The sequence below is a fragment of the Oncorhynchus tshawytscha genome, linkage group LG04 (assembly GCF_018296145.1).
Source record: "Oncorhynchus tshawytscha isolate Ot180627B linkage group LG04, Otsh_v2.0, whole genome shotgun sequence".
Classification (NCBI taxonomy): domain Eukaryota; kingdom Metazoa; phylum Chordata; class Actinopteri; order Salmoniformes; family Salmonidae; genus Oncorhynchus; species Oncorhynchus tshawytscha.
Window position 1 is genome coordinate 60620373 of NC_056432.1, and position 20066 is coordinate 60640438.

General features: G+C 46.4%; 1 protein-coding gene across 1 annotated transcript in view; it reads right to left on the reverse strand.

The window, feature by feature from the left end:
* The window catches only part of igdcc4 (immunoglobulin superfamily, DCC subclass, member 4), a 58521-nt gene that overhangs the window by 29522 nt on the left and 8933 nt on the right, over positions 1-20066 (reverse strand). Inside the window, exon 2 of the mRNA XM_042320973.1 lies at positions 1084-1404. Coding sequence (XP_042176907.1) covers positions 1084-1404 — 321 coding nt within the window. The remainder of the gene's footprint in view (positions 1-1083; positions 1405-20066) is intronic.

A 20066-nucleotide genomic window follows, 5' to 3' on the forward strand; every position in this document is an offset into this window, starting at 1 on the left:
AGGGGAGAGGAGAGGGGAGGGGAGAGAGGAGATGAGAGACGGAGGGGAGAGGAGAGAGGAGAGGAGAGAGGAGAGAGGGAGGGGAGAGGGAGGGAGGGAGAGAGGGGGGAGAGGAGATGAGAGATGGAGGGGAGAGGAGAGAGGGAGGGGAGAGAGGGAGAGGAGAGGAGAGGAGAGGAGAGGAGAGGAGAGGGAGAGGAGAGGAGAGGAGAGGAGAGGAGAGGAGAGGAGAGGAGAGGAGAGGAGAGGAGAGGAGAGGGAGGGAGGGAGGGGGGAGAGGAAATGGGGGATAAACCGGATCTCTTGCTACCTTCTATCTCTCTCACTCCCTCTCTCTCCATCCTACTCTTCACCCCTCTCTCGCTCTCCCCCTTTCCCCCTCTGTCCTCAACCCATGGGTGTGGAGCCTACCTGTTCCCAGGACACCCCCGGTGTGGAGCCTTCCTGTTCCCAGGACACCACCAGTGTGGAGCCTACTGTTCCCAGGACACCACCGGTGTGGAGCCTACCTGTTCCCAGGGCACCACCAGTGTGGAGCCTACCTGTTCCCAGGACACCACCAGTGTGGAGCCTACCTGTTCCCAGGACACCACCGGTGTGGAGCCTACCTGTTCCCAGGACACCACCGGTGTGGCGCCTACCTGTTCCCAGGACACCACCGGTGTGGAACCTACCTGTTCCCAGGACACCACCGGTGTGGCGACTACCTGTTCCCAGGACACCACCGGTGTGGAGCCTACCTGTTCCCAGGACACCACCGGTGTGGAGCCTACCTGTTCCCAGGACACCACCGGTGTGGCGCCTACCTGTTCCCAGGACACCACCGGTGTGGCGCCTACCTGTTCCCAGGACACCACCGGTGTGGAGCCTACCTGTTCCCAGGACACCACCGGTGTGGCCGCCCAGCCACACGATCAATCTCTTGCCTGAGACAGAGGAGGACCAAGTATGGAAATCCCCCTGAGGAAAATGGCTGTGCTCCTATGTTGGGACACCAGACCATCATGCCATTCCATGTGAGTCGGACCCTGGTGGAGTTGAGCGGGCACAGCCCCGCCCTGTCTGAGAAGTAGTAGTACTCACTGGCCAGGTGAACGGCGATGGTGCGGCTGGTCAGAGCTCCAAAGGGGCCGGCGCTCACACAGCTGTAGCCCCCCTCCACCCCTTGAGGTGTCCGACCATCCACAGAGGTGGGCAGCACCAACAGTGATCCGTTGGCAAGGGTCCTGAGGGAGTTCCCCTCCCCCTCCAGCACGGGGAGCCCATCCTGCAGCCAGGTGACGTTGAGGGGCGTGGCCAGGGGCGTGGCCCCCAGGTGACAGTCCAGCAGCAGGGGCTGTCCCGGCTCCAGCACCACGAGGACAGGCCCCGCCCCACAGCTCAGCTCCACCGTCACAGGCTTCTCTGGAGGGGGAAAGGGGGAGAGAAGGGGGAGGGAGAGAGTTAGACTCCAAATCCTGACTGACATGAGTGGTCTGAGATTAGTGTGCCTGGGGAGACAGGTTAGCATGAGAGATGGAGGAGGGAGAGAAGGAATGAAGGGGCGAAACCAGGAAATGTCAAATTGCTAGTAAACATGCAACACAACTGCATATCTTTAGAATGCTTAAAGGTTCTTCCCTGTAGTTTGTACATTCCAGTGTTCATCTTTGGCTGTATGCATATCCCCGTTTACAGCGTCATAGGTGAACTTCACATCCTATTGATCAACCTGTGTACTGTCAGGTTTACTGAGTTGTAATATGTCCAGAAAAGTGTTGGACAAACAACAACCAACAATCAAACATTTTGAAGTGAGAGACTATTCCCAGACTGAAAAGTCCAAAAACCAGAGGTGGGACATTGTTTTACAAGTCAAAAGTAAGTCTCAAGTCTTAGCACTCAAGTCCCAAGTCATGTCCCAAGTCAAGACCAACAAGTCTCGAGTCAAGTCTCAAGTCAAGACCAACAAGTCTCAAGTCAAGTCTCAAGTCCTAAACTTTGAGTTTCGAGTCCTAAACAAGTCATAATGTGCTCCTCATCAAATATAATACCATTTCATGTTTTTAACAAGAGTAATAGTTAGTATATTACATTTATGCAGGTAGCCTAGTGGGTAGAGCGTTGGACTAGTAACCGAAAGGTTGCAAGATCGAAGGTGAAAATCTGTCGTTCTGCCCCTGAACAAGGCAGTTAACCCACTGTTCCTAGGCTGTCATTGAAAATAAGAATTTGTTCTTAACTGGCTTGCCTAGTTAAATCAAAATAAAATCAAAATGAATGCTTTTAAAAATCTACTTACTTTCCAAATAAACTTTATATTTCCATAGAAATACATGGGTAGCCATAAGAAAGACCCCCAATAGCGATCGACTATCGAGGATCGCTATGGGGCGCAATCGGGCGATGTAGGCTTGTACGCAATCGCCCAACCTTAACACACACACACACACACACTGTGCGAGTGGTTACAGTAAGCTAACATATGTGAATGGCTTTAGGAACAGTAGTAACATCAGGCAGGATTTAGGCTACCAACTGCCTAGCCAGTCAACCCTGGGTGCAATGATCACATTCCCGCACTGACTGACTGTGTGGAGGCTCATTGACTTAACATTACGTTAGCCAACATGCTACATTAGCAAAGTTATGAATGATATAGCTGTCGGCTATATTAGCCACGACTTACCGTTATTTGTGCAGCTTCAAATGTCGAACAAAGTTGGAAGTTGTTGCGCCTCAGTCTGCCATTTATTTCCTTCATGTTTTGCAAGTTGCAATCTGTTTTTTGTTGATACAGCGTAGTCGTTATATTCAAAAATAATAATTTGGGGTATCATCTTTCCAAGGGCTCCATCTGAATTCACCAGCCGACGTTCCTCTGCAATGCCACGCGCAACTTTTTCTCAGCTGGCACAATTTGATTGGCTGCTGTCCGATTCAAACTGTAATCCGTTAAATGAAGAGTTGATGCTGCACACTTTTTTTAATAGCATCATTTTTTATATTTGGGCTTTGGGAGGGTATCAAGTCAGGTCGAGTCATAAGGCTCAACTCCAAGTCAAGTCACGAGTCATTGGAGTTAAAGTCAAAGTCGAGTTGCAAGTCATCATATTTATGACTCGAGTGTGACTTGAGTTCAAGTCATGTGACTCGAGTCAACACCTCTGCCAAAAACAAAGCATATTGCAAGCAACAAATAACAAGGATTTGTACAGTGCATTAAAAAATTATTCAGACCCCTTCCCCTTTTCCACATTTTGTTACGTTACAGCCTTACTCTAAAATGTATTACATTTTTAAAAATCCTCATGAATCTATACACAATACCCCATAATGACAAAGTCGGAAACAGGTTTTTAGAAATGTTTGCGAATTTCTAAAAAAAGAATAACAGAAATACTTTATTTACATAACTAAAACTCCAAATTCAGATCCGGTGCTTCCTGTTTCCATTGATTATCCTTGAGATGTTTCTACAACATGATTGGAGTCACTCTGACAGAGCTCCAGAGTTCCTCTGTGGAGATGGGAGAAACTTCCAAGAGGACAAACATTTCTGCAGCACTCCACCAATCAGGTCTTTATGGTAGAGTTGCCAGAGGGAAGCCACTCCTCAGTAAAAGGCACATGACAGCCTGCATGGAATTTGCCAAAAGGCACCTAAAGGACTCTGACCATGAGAAACAAGATTCTCTGGTCTGATGAAACCAAGATTGAACTCTTTGGCCTGAATGCATGGAGGAAACCTGGAACCATCCCTACGGTGAAGCATGGTGGTGGCAGCATCATGCTGTGGGATGTTTTTCAGCGGCAGGGACTGGGAGACTAGTCAGGATCAAGTGAAAGATGAACAAAGCAAAGTACAGAGAGATCCTTGATAAAAACCTGCTCCAAAGTGCTTAGGACTTCAGACTGGGGTGAAGGTTCACGTTCCAACAGGACAACGTCCTGCACACAGCCAAGACAACACAGGAGTAGATTCAGGACAAGTCTCTGAACGTCCTTGAGTGGCCCAGCCAGAGCCCGGACTTGAACCTGATCGAACATCTACCTGAAAATAGCTGTGCAGCGACGCTCCCCATCCAACCTGACAGAGCGCTTGTAGCTTCATACCCAAGAAGACTCGAGGCTGTAATTGCTGCCAAAGGTGCTTCAACAAAGTACTGGGTAAAAGGTCTGAATATTTATGTAAATGTGATATTTAAGTGTTTTATTTGTAATAAATTTGCTAACATTTTTAAAAACCTGGGGTATTGTGTGTAGATTGATGAGGGGGAAAACTATTTAATACACTTTAGAATAAAGCTGTAACATCACAAAATGTGAAAAAAGTCAAGGGGTCTGAATACTTTCTGAATGCACTGTATCTATTGTCCCCCCGGGTGGGTTTCCCTCTGGTTCTGTTCTGAGCGAGGCCTTGTATTTTAATTAACTTAATGGGAGATGGAATTATTTCCTTGATTAAATGAGGGCTGACCCTCCACCACCCCTGTCTCAGAGCAGGGTAATGCTCTCAAAGCCTCCACTACACACTACACACACCACGCCCTGGCATTCATCTGACACACACACAACACACATAACAAGCACACACACACTTACACGCACAAAGCTCCATTGTCCCTGTTTGTGGGCAATTGTTTTTTTGTGTTTGTGTATGTGTGTGTGTGCGCGCGCGTGTGCGAGTGTGAAAGAGATAGCACGAGAGCACCTTAAAGCAGCAATGTGCTGTTCTGTTATCCAGAGGTGTCTCTGGGATGAACGAACACATCAGAGCAGTTGGCCTACTTTTCATCAGCTAATGAACGAGGGCTGCCTGCTGTATGTCTGGCTGCTGTAGCCAAGGCACACTCAGTCACCCCAGCTCACCTCCACTGCGCCGCTCTCTTCTCCTCCATTTACACTAATTAGGTCTTATTAAGTCATTAAACAGTTTGCTGCCATTTCCCTGCTCCCTGCCAGAGCTTTTCCTGGACCCTTCTGTGTGGAAGCCATTACCCCACATACACACAATGACCCACACTACCACCTCCAGCTACAGTAATCACATCAACCACCCTGTGAAGAGAGACAGACAACAACCGCAACATCTTACAGCACTGAGACAGACTACTCTAGAGGAGACTGTACTTAACAGACACAGAAAAACACATACGCACGCACGCACACACGCACACTCACACACACACACAGAGTTATCATCACTCAGAGATGTTATGCCTGTCTAGTACGGATGGCGAATATGGGGGCTATGAGATATCCATCTGAGCATGTGCATTAGAGTTGGGGGTCAGGGGGGGTGGGGTCCACTCCAGAAGACCCCTGCTGGGCATTCATACTGAGCCATGGTGAATGGACAACATGGCAGGGAGCTCCTAGCTTACACGCACACACTCTGCCTGAGTGAGAGAGAGAGAGAGAGAGAGGAGGGGGCTTGGAGGGAGAGAGAGCGGGAGGGACAGAGAGTGGGAGGGAGCGAGAGAGAGAGAGAGAGAGAGAGGAGGGGGGGGGGCTTGGAGGGAGAGAGAGTGGGAGGGACAGAGAGTGGGAGGGAGGGAGGAGAGAGAGAGAGAGAGAGAGAGAGAGAGAGAGAGAGAGAGAGGGACAGAGAGAGGGAGGGAGGGGGCTTGGAGGGAGAGAGAGCTGGAGGGACAGAGAGTGGGAGGGAGGGAGAGAGAGAGAGAGAGGAGGGGGGCTTGGAGGGAGAGAGAGCGGGAGGGACAGAGAGTGGGAGGGAGGGAGAGAGAGAGAGAGAGAGAGGGGGGGGGGGGCTTGGAGGGACAGAGAGTGGGAGGGAGGGAGGGAGAGAGAGATGGAGGAATGAGGGAGGGAACTGAAAGAGAGAGGGAGAGACTGAAAGAGGGAGAGAGGAAGCAAGAGAGAGAATAATCACAATACAGAGAGAGGGAAGAAGAGTAGTGAGAGGAGAGATGGACAGAGGTGAGGAAGGCAACAAGGACGGGGGTGGATGATGGGCAACTCCACGGTAACTTTAAAATGTATGCCAAATAAAATCCATTGATTCCAAAGTTTAACAAAACATACAATTCTATGCACAAGTACTACTTTTAACAATTTCCACAGAAACATTTACCTCCCAAAAATGTTTTCGCTTTGGGAGGGTTTGTGTTTTTTTTTATTGGGCACAGGGGAAGGTAGTGCGTAACTTTCCCTGGTTTATATTCACTCCTTTGCAGGTTTTACTATAGAATTTCTTCCATCCTAGACACATTTCCTCATCTGCTTGCAAGAGCCTCCCCTATATCAAGGTGTTTTTGTACTTCCCTTATGCACTATGACTTTCCACATGCTATTTTTTTACTATACCAAAGGTCAAAATAGTCCACCAGTCTGCCTATCCTGCCCTCTATCCACCAGTCATATTGACAATAGTGGTAGGTGGATCGTTTGTCCAGATCTGCAATAGGCTAAATAGCAATCATACCACACTTTCAAAGCTGCATACATTATCAATGTGAATCCACAAGCACAAATAGGAATAGTTGATAGGCAGCGGAGAGGCCAGGTAGGTCATTGAGCATGAAAGAACAGTAGACATGAGACACGCAGCTCAAAAAGCCCCTGCTATTGATCTTGTTTAGGGACAACACAATTATCATAGACTAGCCTACAACACCACAATGTAATGCATCATTTGATTATTGTTTTCAAGTGAGTAAAACATTCTAATCTAGGCTGCAGTGAAAAATGTAATTTGAATAAGGCGCAAAAGCCCTGTGATTTGAATGTTTCATTCCATTTGGATCAGTTGTAGATATACTCTTGACAGTTTATAAGGACTAGAAAGGCACAGCAGCAGGTCCGTCTTGCTGTATTCTTACTTCTGATCCTGAGATGCGCTGTCTGTCGCGGATCGTCATTCACCCAATTTGTCATATGGTAATTTGGCCACATGCTCCCGGCAGGCCCAGTTATTCAAGGAAAAATTAACTCGCGCTCTTCCTCCTCTTCAATCCGGGCGGTTATTCCTCACACACCTATAACCTAACGCCTTAATATAGCCAAACTATTTTGTCGTTTAACTTTTAGCATGTATAATCTTTTATATGTGGAATAAACACAACCAGGCCCAATGTTTTAATTTGATTAGGCAACTTCAAAAGTATCGCAGATTCGTCCAAAATATAATTCCAGCATCCTCAAAATTCAGTTTTCCATCCAACCTTTTTTATGCGAGTAAAGTACATGTCGAATAACAAAATGTAACGACAGGCCTAATGGAAACAGCAAATTTTGTCGGTAAACTTTCAAATGTTGACAAAACCAAATATGCTAGACAAGGTGGGATCTTTTTGTGTCTAAAAAAATATTATGCGATAAATGTCAGTGGAAACGCTTATATGCACAAATATTGATATAATAACCATCATATCGAACAAAACTTGGAGTCACGCGATGATATGGTGTGTGGACCTCCCACTACGACTCGGGAAAGCATTCGGTTTATTAAACTACAGATGAAATCAATTATAATGAATTTCACAGATTAATGCTCCTTTCAATGCTAAATATCGAGGGTCTTATTCTGGTGACATGATGATCAATGCTTGGCTGCCGTTTGACAAATAAAAATTATATTGCACCTTTGTCCATAATAATCTCATCATGTAGGCTATACCCGCACTGTATTTGCGAGCTGTTGGCTAGAGCGCATTTGCCAATACCAGATCGGGCAGATTCGCTATACATAAGGAACATTTTTAGTGACAAAGTAGGCCGAGAGTTGAAAATGCCATGGAAACAAATTTAATTTGTATTTTTTTATGTGCTCTACATGTTTACGCACATACTTTTATCCGCAACAAGTCAATTTGAGGGAAACAACTCTGAGGGGGAAATTAGCATATTGTTTTTATGCGGATTTTTAGAAAAGTCGCATTAAAATCTGTCGCCAATTGAATGGAAACCTAGTTATAGACACACTAAAGACTCCGGCAAGTGCACTAGTCGTCACTTAGATTATGCCTGCATATCATTGTTCACCGGCAGACAAGCCAAAACAAGTTTGTAAGAATTGTACTTAAATTCCCCCTCATATTCATCTGGAGGTCGAGCATTTTAAGCAGCTAGGCTGGCTATCTGTGGACAAAAGAGTAGTATTAATTAAACTTGGTCTGGTCCACAGAATTATCACGGATAGAGTTCAGTACAGTGCATTAGAGTACAGTAAAGTATAGTTCAGTACAGTAGGATATACTGTACTCTACAGTAATATACTCTTCTTTTCTCCACTATACTGTACTATATGTCCAAAGGTATGTGGACACCTGCTCGTTGAACATCTCATTCAAAAATCATGGGCATTAATATGGAGTTGGTCCCCCTTTGCTGCTATAACAGCCTCCACTCGGCTGGGAAGGCTTTCCACTAGATGTTGGAACATTGTGCTGGGACTTGCTTCCAATCAGCCACAAGAACATTAGTGAGGTCGGGCACTGATGTTGGCCGATTAGGCCTGGCTCACAGTCGGCATTCCAATTAATCCCAGAGGTGTTTGATGGGGTTATGGTCAGGGCTCTGTGCAGACCAGTCAAGTTCTTCCACACCGATCTTGACAAACCATTTCTGTATGTACCTTGCTTTGTGCACCGGGAGCATTGTCATGCTGAAACAGGAAAGGGCTTTACTCAAACTTTTGCCACAAATTTGAAAGCACAGAATCGTCTAGAATGTCATTATATGCTGTAGCGTTAAGATTTCCCTCCACTGGAACTAAGTGGCCTAAACCGAACCATGAAAAACAACCCCAGACCATTATTCCTCCTCCTCCAAACTTTACAGATAGCACTATGCAAATCAAATCAAATCAAATTTTATTTGTCACATACACATGGTTAGCAGATGTTAATGCGAGTGTAGTGAAATGCTTGTGCTTCTAGTTCCGACAATGCAGTAATAACGAACAAGTAATCTAACTAACAATTCAAAAAAAAAAACTACTGTCTTATACACAGTGTAAGGGGATAAAGAATATGTACATAAGGATATATGAATGAGTGATGGTACAGAGCAGCATAGGCAAGATACAGTAGATGATATCGAGTACAGTATATACATATGAGATGAGTATGTAAACCAAGTGGCATAGTTAAAGTGGCTAGTGATACATGTATTACATAAGGATGCAGTCGATGATATAGAGTACAGTATCTACGTATGCATATGAGATGAATAATGTAGGGTAAGTAACATTATATAAGGTAGCATTGTTTAAAGTGGCTAGTGATATATTTACATCATTTCCCATCAATTCCCATGATTAAAGTGGCTGGAGTAGAGTCAGTGTCATTGACAGTGTGTTGGCAGTAGCCACTCAATGTTAGTGGTGGCTGTTTAACAGTCTGATGGCCTTGAGATAGAAGCTGTTTTTCAGTCTCTCGGTCCCAGCTTTGATGCACCTGTACTGACCTCGCCTTCTGGATGACAGCGGGGGAACAGGCAGTGGCTCGGGTGGTTGATGTCCTTGATGATCTTTATGGCCTTCCTGTAGCATCGGGTGGTGTAGGTGTCCTGGAGGGCAGGTAGTTTGCCCCCGGTGATGCGTTGTGCAGACCTCACTACCCTCTGGAGAGCCTTACGGTTGAGGGCGGTGCAGTTGCCATACCAGGCGGTGATACAGCCCGCCAGGATGCTCTCGATTGTGCATCTGTAGAAGTTTGGGGCAGGTAGCGTTCTCCTGGCATTCGCCAAGCATTGGGGCAGGTAGCGTTCTCCTGGCATTCGCCAAACCCAGATTCGTCCGTTGGACTGCCAGATGGTAAAGCGTGATTCATCACTCCAGAGAACGCGTTTCTACTGCTCCAGAGTCCAATGGCGGCGAGCTTTACACCATTCCAGCCGACGCTTGGCATTGCGCATGGTGATCTTAAGCTTGTATGCAGCTGCTCGGCCATGGAAACCCATTTCATGAAGCTCCCGATGAGCAGTTATTGTGCTGACTTTTCTCCCAGAAGCAGTTTGAAACTCGTAGTGAGTGTTGCAACTGAGGGCAGACGATTTTTACGAGTTATGCGCTTCAGCACTCAGAGTTCCTGTTCTGTTAGCTTGTCTGGCCTACCACTTCGCAGCTGAGCCGTTGTTGCACCTAGACGCCATTGGACTCTGGAGCAGTGGAAACGCATTCTCTGGAGTGATGAATCACAGCATTTACAGTGGACCAGGACAGCTCTAGCAGTGAAGAAATTTCCCGAACTGACTAGATAGAAAGGTGGCATCCTATGACGGTGCCACGTTTAAAGTCACTGAGCACTTCAGTAAGCCATTTGGTTGCCAATGTTTATCTATGGAGATTGCATGGCTGTGTGCTCGATTTTATACACCTGTCAGAAACAGGTGGGTGCACAGTGGTTGAGAATGCTGGTTAAAGTAAGTGGAAAGAGAGGGGGCTCATGGGTAGGTGTCAGTAAGAGCTGGGAGATGTGACATTAACTGGAGAGGAAGCGAGAAAAGGGAGATTGTGTAGACTCATACTGTTATAAAACTCTTGGTTTGACCTCCAGACAACAGAAAGACAAAGATAACAGTATGCCAGTGGAAGGGAGAACAGTAGCAGGTGACATACCAGTGGTGTTTGTGACTATTATGATTTCCCATTGTAGCCAATTCAGTGGCAGCGATTACAGATTTTTTGGTAATTCCTTGACCAACTTTAATCACTTATGGTAGGTCTACCATGACTTGTTACTTCTGTGAACTTTCATTATCCTCCCTCCTGGGCATGGGCCCTCAGATCCTCAAAAAGTTTTACAGCTGCACCATTGAGAGCATCTTGACTGGCTGCATAACCACTTGGTACGTCAACTGCTTGTTATCTGACCGCAATGTGCTAAAGAGGGCATAGCCGTGGGAAGATGGGGGTGCTGCAATTTAGCGCTACAGGCGGCTATATGCCCACGTTACAGACGCGCTACAGACGGCTATATGCCCACGTTACAGACGCGCTACAGACGGCTATATACCCGTGTTACAGACGCGCTACAGACGGTTATATGCCCACTTACAGATGCGCTACAGACGGCTATATGCCCACATTACAGACGCGCTACAGACGGCTATATGCCCGTGTTACAGACCTGCTAGAGACGGCTATATGCCCGCGTTACAGACGTGCTACCGACGGCTACATACCCGTGTTACAGACGCGCTACAGATGGCTATATGCCCGTGTTACAGACGTGCTAGAGACGGCTATATGCCCGCGTTACAGACGTGCTACCGACGGCTATATGCCCGTGTTACAGACGCGCTACAGATGGCTATATGCCCGTGTTACAGACGTGCTAGAGACGGCTATATGCCCGCGTTACAGACGCGCTACAGACGGCTATATGCCGTGTTACAGACGCGCTACAGATGGCTATATGCCCGTGTTACAGACGTGCTAGAGACGGCTATATGCCCGCATTACAGACGCGCTACCGACGGCTATATTTGCCCGTGTTACAGACGTGCTAGAGACGGCTATATGCCCGCGTTACAGACGTGCTACCGACGGCTATATGCCCGTGTTACAGACGCGCTACAGATGGCTATATGCCCATGTTACAGACGTGCTAGAGACGGCTATATGCCCGCGTTACAGACGCGCTACAGACGGCTATATGCCCGTGTTACAGACGCGCTACAGATGGCTATATGCCCGTGTTACAGACGTGCTAGAGACGGCTATATGCCCGCGTTACAGACGCGCTACAGATGGCTGTATCAGTCCGCTAATAAAGGACTAGTAAACCTCCAAGCCCCTTAGTAACCCGGCTGTTAGCAGCGAGCCCAGTTTACCTGTTTCCAGTGTTCTCTCATCATCGAGCTGCAGCCCAGCTTACCTCCCACTTATGTCTGGAAGGGCTGGAACACATCGCTGGAGAGTTTGTGGCAAAACTGAAGAAGGTTTTTGAACCTGTCGGAAGGCTGCTTGACACATTGCTGCTTGACACATTCCTGCACACAGTATCGAAGGAGGTTAAATATGAACTCGCAGCCCGGGTACTACCGACAGATCTTGACTCGCTCATTGCCTTGACCATCTGGACCGATGGGCAGCTACGGGAACGCAGGAAGGAGAGGGGGCCCGATTCCACTCGCCCAAGGATTCCCCCTCGTCTCAGAGGCATCACGGAAGTCCCAGACGAATCTGTTGACAAGAGGACCCGAGGCTACCCGAGTTCCCCCTAGAGTCTACAAAGTCTACCGAATCACCTCTTCCTGCACCTTGGCAGGGCTAAGCTGTCCCCAGCCAAATGTCTACACCGGCTTCACATGAAGAGTGGCCTGTATTGCGGGACTACTGGTCATTTCGTGTCCTCTTGTCCACTAAAAGACCAGGCTCACCAGTAGGGGCGAGTATTATAGTGGGCCATACGGAAAAACTTTCCTCTCCCCTTACTCGCACCCCTTTCCATGCATTCTGCTGTGGGAGAACCAGTCAAAATCTCTTCGGGTACTGATCGACTCTGGGGCTGATGAAAGTTTTATGGACGCTACTCTGGCGTCCGAGCTGGGCATCTCCACTCAGGCCCTCTCCATTCCGATGGACGTTAAATGGGCTGGATGGGCACTCTTCAGGCCGGGTCACCCACATTACCACTTCCAACAACCGACGAGTGTCAGGGAACCACAGCAAGGCTATCCAATTCATGCTAATTAAGTCTCCTCATGTTCCCATGTATTAGGATTCTCTTGGCTCCAGCAACACAATCAAATTAATTACTGGACTGCTGGAGCCATCATGGGCTGGAGACTGTTTAGCCATGCTCATTACCAGAAGTCAGCGCAGCCTGCCCCAGGACGTCTTCCAGTGGGCTCAGAAGTTGCCCCGGACCTCTCCGCCATTTCTGCAGAGTACCAGGAACTCAGGGGGGTTTTCAGTAAGGCCCGGGCCACTTCACTTCCTCCGCACCAACCCTATGACTGCGGGAACAACTTTCTCCCAGGCACCACACCGCCCCGGGACGACTGTACTATCTGTTGGATCCGGAGACCAAGGCTATGAAGACCTACATCAAGGAAGCTGTGCATCGACTACCGGGGCCTCAATGACATCACGGTGAAGAACCGCTACCCACTACCACTCATCGCCTCGGCCTTTGAGCCGTTCCAGGGGGCCACCGTTTTCTCCAAGTTGGACCTGCGGAACGTCTACCAACTGGTATCTGGGCAAGAATTCTCGGCGACATGCTGAACCTGTTCATCTTCATCTACCTCGATGACATCCTCGTTTTCTCCCATTCAGCCCAAGAACATATGCTCCAAGTCCGACAGGTCCTTCAGCGCCTCTTGGAGAACAAGCTTTTTGTGAACTCCACCATCCCCTTCCTTGGTTACATCATCGCTGCAGGGAATGTGCAGATGGATCACGGGAAGGTGAAAGTGCTGGTGCATTGGCCCCAGACTACATACAGTGTGCAGCTGCAACGTTTCCTGGGATTTTCCAACTTTTATTCCCACTTTATCTGTGGCCACAGCACCCTTGCTTCTCCCTGTCTGCACTCAACTCTCCCAATGTTCAGTTCATGTGGTCCCCATCTGCTGATTGGGCATTCCGGGACCTCAAGCACAGCTCCCATATTGGTTCATCCTGACCCGTCCCGTCAGTTTGGGGTGGAGGCTGATGCTTCGGATGTCGGAGTGAAGGCTGTCATGTCCCAGTGTTCTGCCATGGACCTCAAGTTACATCCCTGCCTCTTCTTCTCCCACCACCTCAAGGCCACGGAGAGGAATTACGATTTGGGAAATTGTGAGCTTATCACCATGAAGATGGCTTTGGAGGAGTGGAGACACTGGCTGGAGGGGGCGGAACATCCGTTCATTGTGTGGATGGATCACAAGAGCCTGGAATATCTCTGCACTGCCAAGCGTTTCAATTCCAGTCAAGCTGGAAGTGGGCCCTGCTTTTCACCCAGTTTAACTTCTCCCTCTCCTACCGACCGGGATCCAAGAATATCAAGCTGGATACGCTGTCATACCGCCATAGCCCCGCGGCTACACCCTCAGACCCCAAGACCATCCTTCTCACCTCGTGCCTGGCACTCAGCCGGGGAATAGGGAAGCAGGTCCGTGAAGCGCTGCGTTCCCAGCCGAACCCCGGGGGGGCCCAGATAACCAGATTTTTATTCCCGATGCTGTCTGCTCCTCAGTCCTGGAGTGGGCCCACTCTTCCAGGCTTGCCTACCACCCGGGCTCCCGTTGGACCCTGGCCTTTGTGCGGCAACACTTTTTGTGACCGACCATGGTTCCAGACGTCCCGCGTTCGTTGCCGCACTGCCTGTCCCTCACCGTCCCTGGTCTCACATACCTCTGGACTTTGTCACGGGTCTTGCCCCGTCTGATGGCAACACCGCCATCCTGACAGTAGTGGACTTGTTTTCCAAAGTCGCCCACTTCATTCCCCACCCCAAGCTACCTTCTGCCAAAGAGATGGTCCAGCTCATGGTGCAGCACATCAAGAATAGACGGACGAGTTTTAGAAGAAAGTTCTTTGCTTCCGGCCATTTTGAGCCTGTAATCGAATCCACAAATGCTGATGCTCCAGATACTCAACTTATCTAAAGAAGGCAAGTTTTATTGCTTCTTTATCAGCACAACAGTTTTCAGCTGTGCTAACATAATTGCAAAGGGGTTTTCTAATGAGCAATTAGCCTTTTAAAATTATAAACTTGGATTAGCTAACACAACGTGTCATTGGAACACAGGAGTGATGGTTGCTGATAATGGACCCCTGTATGCCTATATAGATATTCCATTACAAATCAGCCGTTTCCAGCTACAATAGTCATTTACAACATTAACAATGTCTACACTGTATTTCTGATCAATTTTGTGTTATTTGAATGGACAAAAAATTAGCTTTTCTTTCAAAAACAAGGACATTTCTAAGTGACGGTAGTGTATGAGTCTGGAATATATATACTCTGACATTGCTTGTTCTTGTTCTTTGGATTTGTGTGTATTGTTCTGTATTGTTAGGTATTACTGCACTGTTGGTGCTAGAAACATAAGCATTTCACTGCACCTGCAATAACATCTGCAAATATGTGTATGTGACAAATACAATTTGATTTGATTTGAAAGGGGTAGAGAGGCAGAGAGTGAGAGGCTAATGTTTCCATGCCTGCTGTTAAGTTATACAATACCTCACCCTTCTCATAACTTCTACATGGTAGGAAATGGCAAGTCCTGCATAACAGAGTCACAGAGTGGAGGAGCACAGAGAGAGAGAGAGAGACAGAGAGAGAGACAGAGAGAGAGACAGAGAGAGACAGCGAGAGAGACAGAGAGAGAGAGAGATGAAGAGTAAAATGTTCTGTTCCCTTCATATGAGAAAGAGAGGAGAGAAGGAGTGGTGGAAGGAGAAGGTGGATAATGTATCGGGCATACACCAGTTGTCAAAAAAGACTCAATCATCTAGGCCTTTATAAAAGAGATTAACTTTACCTTCACTAAAGCATATAAAACCCAAAATAATGGTATTTCTAGGATCTCTTTTGTGGTTTTATTTTGTGGCTTTATTTCTTATCAAAGCAAATGACAGGGTAACTTCCATACAGACATACAGACACTGGTCATTCAATCAATGAACTCAATATTCAATATGAATCTCTATTGTTATCAGAAACATTATTACTGCACACAAACTGTGGCTCTGGTATGACTAAATGGATCATATTTCAATAAAAATAGTTGAAAAACATTTGTCCATATCTATTCAGGAACGATAGATAGTATACTGGGATCTGTCACACAACGGCTGTTTTTTTGCTAAACCGCGAATGTATGATGCATTTTAATTTACCGGATATTCTCATTAGAAGCTCAGCAATGCTATCACGGTTAACGGAAACCCTGGTGTGTGCGTTTGCACGTGTATGACTGTTTGCACGTGTATGTTTGTGTGTGTGAGTGTAGGTGTACATGTCTGGGTACGTGTGTGTGTGTGTGTGTGTGTGTGTACTAGAGGTCGACCGATTAATTAGGGCTGATTTCAAGTTTTCATAACAATCGGAAATCGGTATTTTTGGGCGCTGATTTGCCGATCTCTCGTTGCACTCCACAAGGAGACTGCCTGTTATGCGAATGCAGTAAGCCAAGGTAAGTTCCTAGCTAGCATTAAATTCATCTTATAAAAAACACTCAATCATAATCACTAGTGAACTGCACATGGTTGATGATATTACTAGATATTATCTAGCGTGTCCTGCGTTGCATATAATCTGACTGAGCATACAAGCATACAAGTATCTAAGTATCTGACTGAGCGGTGGTAGGCAGAAGCAGGCGTGTAAACATTCATTCAAACATCGCTTTCTTTGCGTTTTGCCAGCAGCTCTTCGTTGTGTTTCAAGCATTGCGCTGTTTATGACTTCAAGCCTATCAACTCCCGAGATGAGGCTGGTGTAACCGAAGTGAAATGGCTAGCTAGTTAGCACGCGGTAATAGCGTTTCAAATGTCACTCGCTCTGAGCCTTCTAGTAGTTGTTCCTCTTGCTCTGCATGGGTAACGCTGCTTCGATGGTGGCTGTTGTCGTTGTGTTGCTGGTTCGAGCCCAGGGAGGAGCGAGGAGAGGGACGGAAGCTATACTGTTACACTGGCAATACTAAAGTGCCTATAAGAACATCCAATAGTCAAAGGTTAATGAAATACAAATGGTATAGAGGGAAATAGTCCATTAATTCCTATAATAACTACAACCTAAAACTTCTTACCTGGGAAAATGGAAGACTCATGTTAAAAGGAACCACCAGCTTTCATATGTTCTCATGTTCTGAGCAAGGAACTGAAACGTTAGCTTTCTTACAAAGCACATAATGCATTTTTACTTTCTTCTCCAACACTTTGTTTTTGCATTATTTAAACCAAATTGAACATGTTTCATATTTACTTGAGGCTAAATTGATTTTATTGATGTATTATATTAAGTTAAAATAAGTGTTCATTCAGTATTGTTGTAATTATCATTATTACAAATAAATAAATACAAATCGGCCGATTAATAGGTATCAGCTTTTTTGGTCCTCCAATAATCGGTATCGACGTTGAAAAATCAGAATCGGTCGACCTCTAGTGTGTACGTGTGTGTGAATGTGTGTGTGTACCCACAGGAGCAGGGAACATTATGTGCACTGCGCCAGCCCTACGGAAAGGGTGGACAGAGACAGATGGGCTGATTGATAGCGCAGTGCAAATACTGTCTGACGATCAGCAGGACGCTGGAACATGCGTTTGCCCCTGTTTGTGTTTGTGTGTGTGTGTGTGTGTGTGTGTGTGTGTGTGTGTGTGTGACAAAATGACAGACAAAATGAGGAAAAAAATCCAGAAAATCACATTGTAGCATTTTTAATTAATTAATTAGCTAATTATGGTGGAGAATAAGTATTTGGTCAATAATAAAAGTTTATCTCAATACTTTGTTATATACCCTTTGTTGGCAATGACAGTGGTCAAACGTTTTCTGTAAGTCTTCACAAGGTTTTCACACACTGTTGCTGGTATTTTGGCCCATTCCTCCATGCAGATCTCCTCTAGAGCAGTGATGTTTTGGGGCTGTTGCTGGGCAACATGGACTTTCAACTCCCCCCAAAGATTTTCTATGGGGTTGAGATCTGGAGACTGGCTAGGCCACTCCAGGATCTTTAAATACTTCTTACGAAGCCACTCCTTCGTTGCCCAGGCGATGTGTTTGGGATCATTGTCATGCTGAAAGACCCAGCCACGTTTCATCTTCAATGCCCTTGCTGATGGAAGGAGGTTTTCACTCAAAATCTCACGATACATGACCCCATTCATTCTTTCCTTTACACGGATCCGTCGTCCTGGTCCCTTTGCAGAAAAACAGCCCCAAAGCATGATGTTTCCACCCCCATGCTTCACAGTAGGTATGGTGTTCTTTGGATGCAACTCAGCATTCTTTGTCCTCCAAACACGATGAGTTGAGTTTTTACCAAAAAGTTCTATTTTGGTTTCATCTGACCATATGACATTCTCCCAATCTTCTTCTGGATCATCCAAATGCTCTCTAGCAAACTTCAGACGGGCCTGGACATGTACTGGCTTAAGCAGGGGGACACGTCTGGCACTGCAGGATTTGAGTCCCTGGCGGCGTAGTGTGTTACTGATGGTAGGCTTTGTTACTTTGGTCCCAGCTCTCTGCAGTTCATTCACTAGGTCCCCCCGTGTGGTTCTGGGATTTTTGCTCACCGTTCTTGTGATCATTTTGACCACACGGGGTGAGATCTTGCGTGGAGCCGCAGATCGAGGGAGATTATCAGTGGTCTTGTATGTCTTCCATTTCCTAATAATTGCTCCCACAGTTGATTTCTTCAAACCAAGCTGCTTACCTATGGCAGATTCAGTCTTCCCAGCCTGGTGCAGGTCTACAATTTTGTTTCTGGTGTCCTTTGACAGCTCTTTGGTCTTGGCCATAGTGGAGTTTGGAGTGTGACTGTTTGAGGTTGTGGACAGGTGTCTTTTATACTGATAACAAGTTCAAACGTGTGCCATTAATACAGGTAACGAGTGGAGGACAGAGGAGCCTCTTAAAGAAGAAGTTACAGGTCTGTGAGAGCCAGAAATATTGCTTGTTTGTAGGTGACCAAATACTTATTTTCCACCATAATTTGCAAATGAATTCATTAAAAATCCTACAATGTGATTTTCTGGATTTTTTTCTCATTTTGTCTGTCATAGTTGAAGTGTGCCTATGATGAAAATTACAGGCCTCTCTCATCTTTTTAAGTGGGAGAACTTGCACAATTGGTGGCTGACTAAATACTTTTTTGCCCCACTGTATATCAACTACATGTGGTTTTGGAAAAGGTATCTGCTGATGTACATATTTAAAAATGTATATGTATATATTTAACCTTTATTTAACTATAATGTCCATATCCTCATAATTATTACACAAATACACGATATTGTATCTAAATGAATAACTGTACAAGAAATACATTTATCATAACAGGTATGCATAGTAGGAAGGGTCATTAAAATCAGTTGTCAAACATTGCAGCAACAAGAAGGAGGAAAGTCCCAGGCAGCCATTAACCAAGGTGGGCAGGGAGGGACTCTCCAGTTTCACCACGCGCTAGGGAGCTCCGTGTACAATAACATTGACATGCCGCCAATTTTATACAGCCAAACATACCTCACAATTGTCTAAACATTTAACCTAATAGCTTTTATCTGTGTCACCTACAGCCTGCTGAAGTAGGGTCAAATGTCATCAGATTCTTCCTGGAGAAAAACGGAATCACTGTCTGGTGGAGGGGCGAAGAGGTAAAGCACATCAACATCTCTCTCTGAAGGGGAGGCAAGGGGCCTTCCCCTGTTAGCACACACTTTGGCTCTTGTTTTAGTCCTCATGTTCCCTCTAGGCACGCATTATTAGCAAAATTATGATCATTCTACACAATTAGGCAGGCCCACTTTACTGACGATGGACCAACCCGTCTGGCGTTTGCCAAAACTGCCCTATAGCCAGGCCATTTTTGGCATACGACATGGGATATACTGCATTTTGCCTTATATTTCCCAAAGTGTGGGTCATATTCATTCTGCTCCATCTATGTACCTTGTCTGTCTCTGGATCAAACTACAACAATGGAGAAGTTGGGAAACACTAAACAATACATTGCCTTGGTGGTGATTTTCAGTTTGATTCTCAAGAGTAATATCCACATGCTGTAATTTCATCCAGGACAGGCTGAGTAGAGTTTGAGTCACACACTGAGTGGAGAAAGGCACGCCACCCAACCCCAGCAGCAGCTGCAGTGTCAGGTGCTGGCCGTTCCAGCGGTTCAGCTACAGCACGATTCTCACAGTCACCCACATGAGTTTTCACACCGCTCTCAAGTTGGCACAAACTGGATTTATACTCTTTATCATGTTCGTACTGTTTATCATATAGGCCAGGCGTACAGTAAAGTGACCAATCATAATGCAGTTCAGGAGAGGTAGGAGAGGCCCAGGGAGCTTGACTCTTTCCCACTCATGTTTATATTTATACTCGAAAGGACAGTCTGCAACATATTAACAATAGGAGGCAGACAGATATAGAGATGGGGAGAGA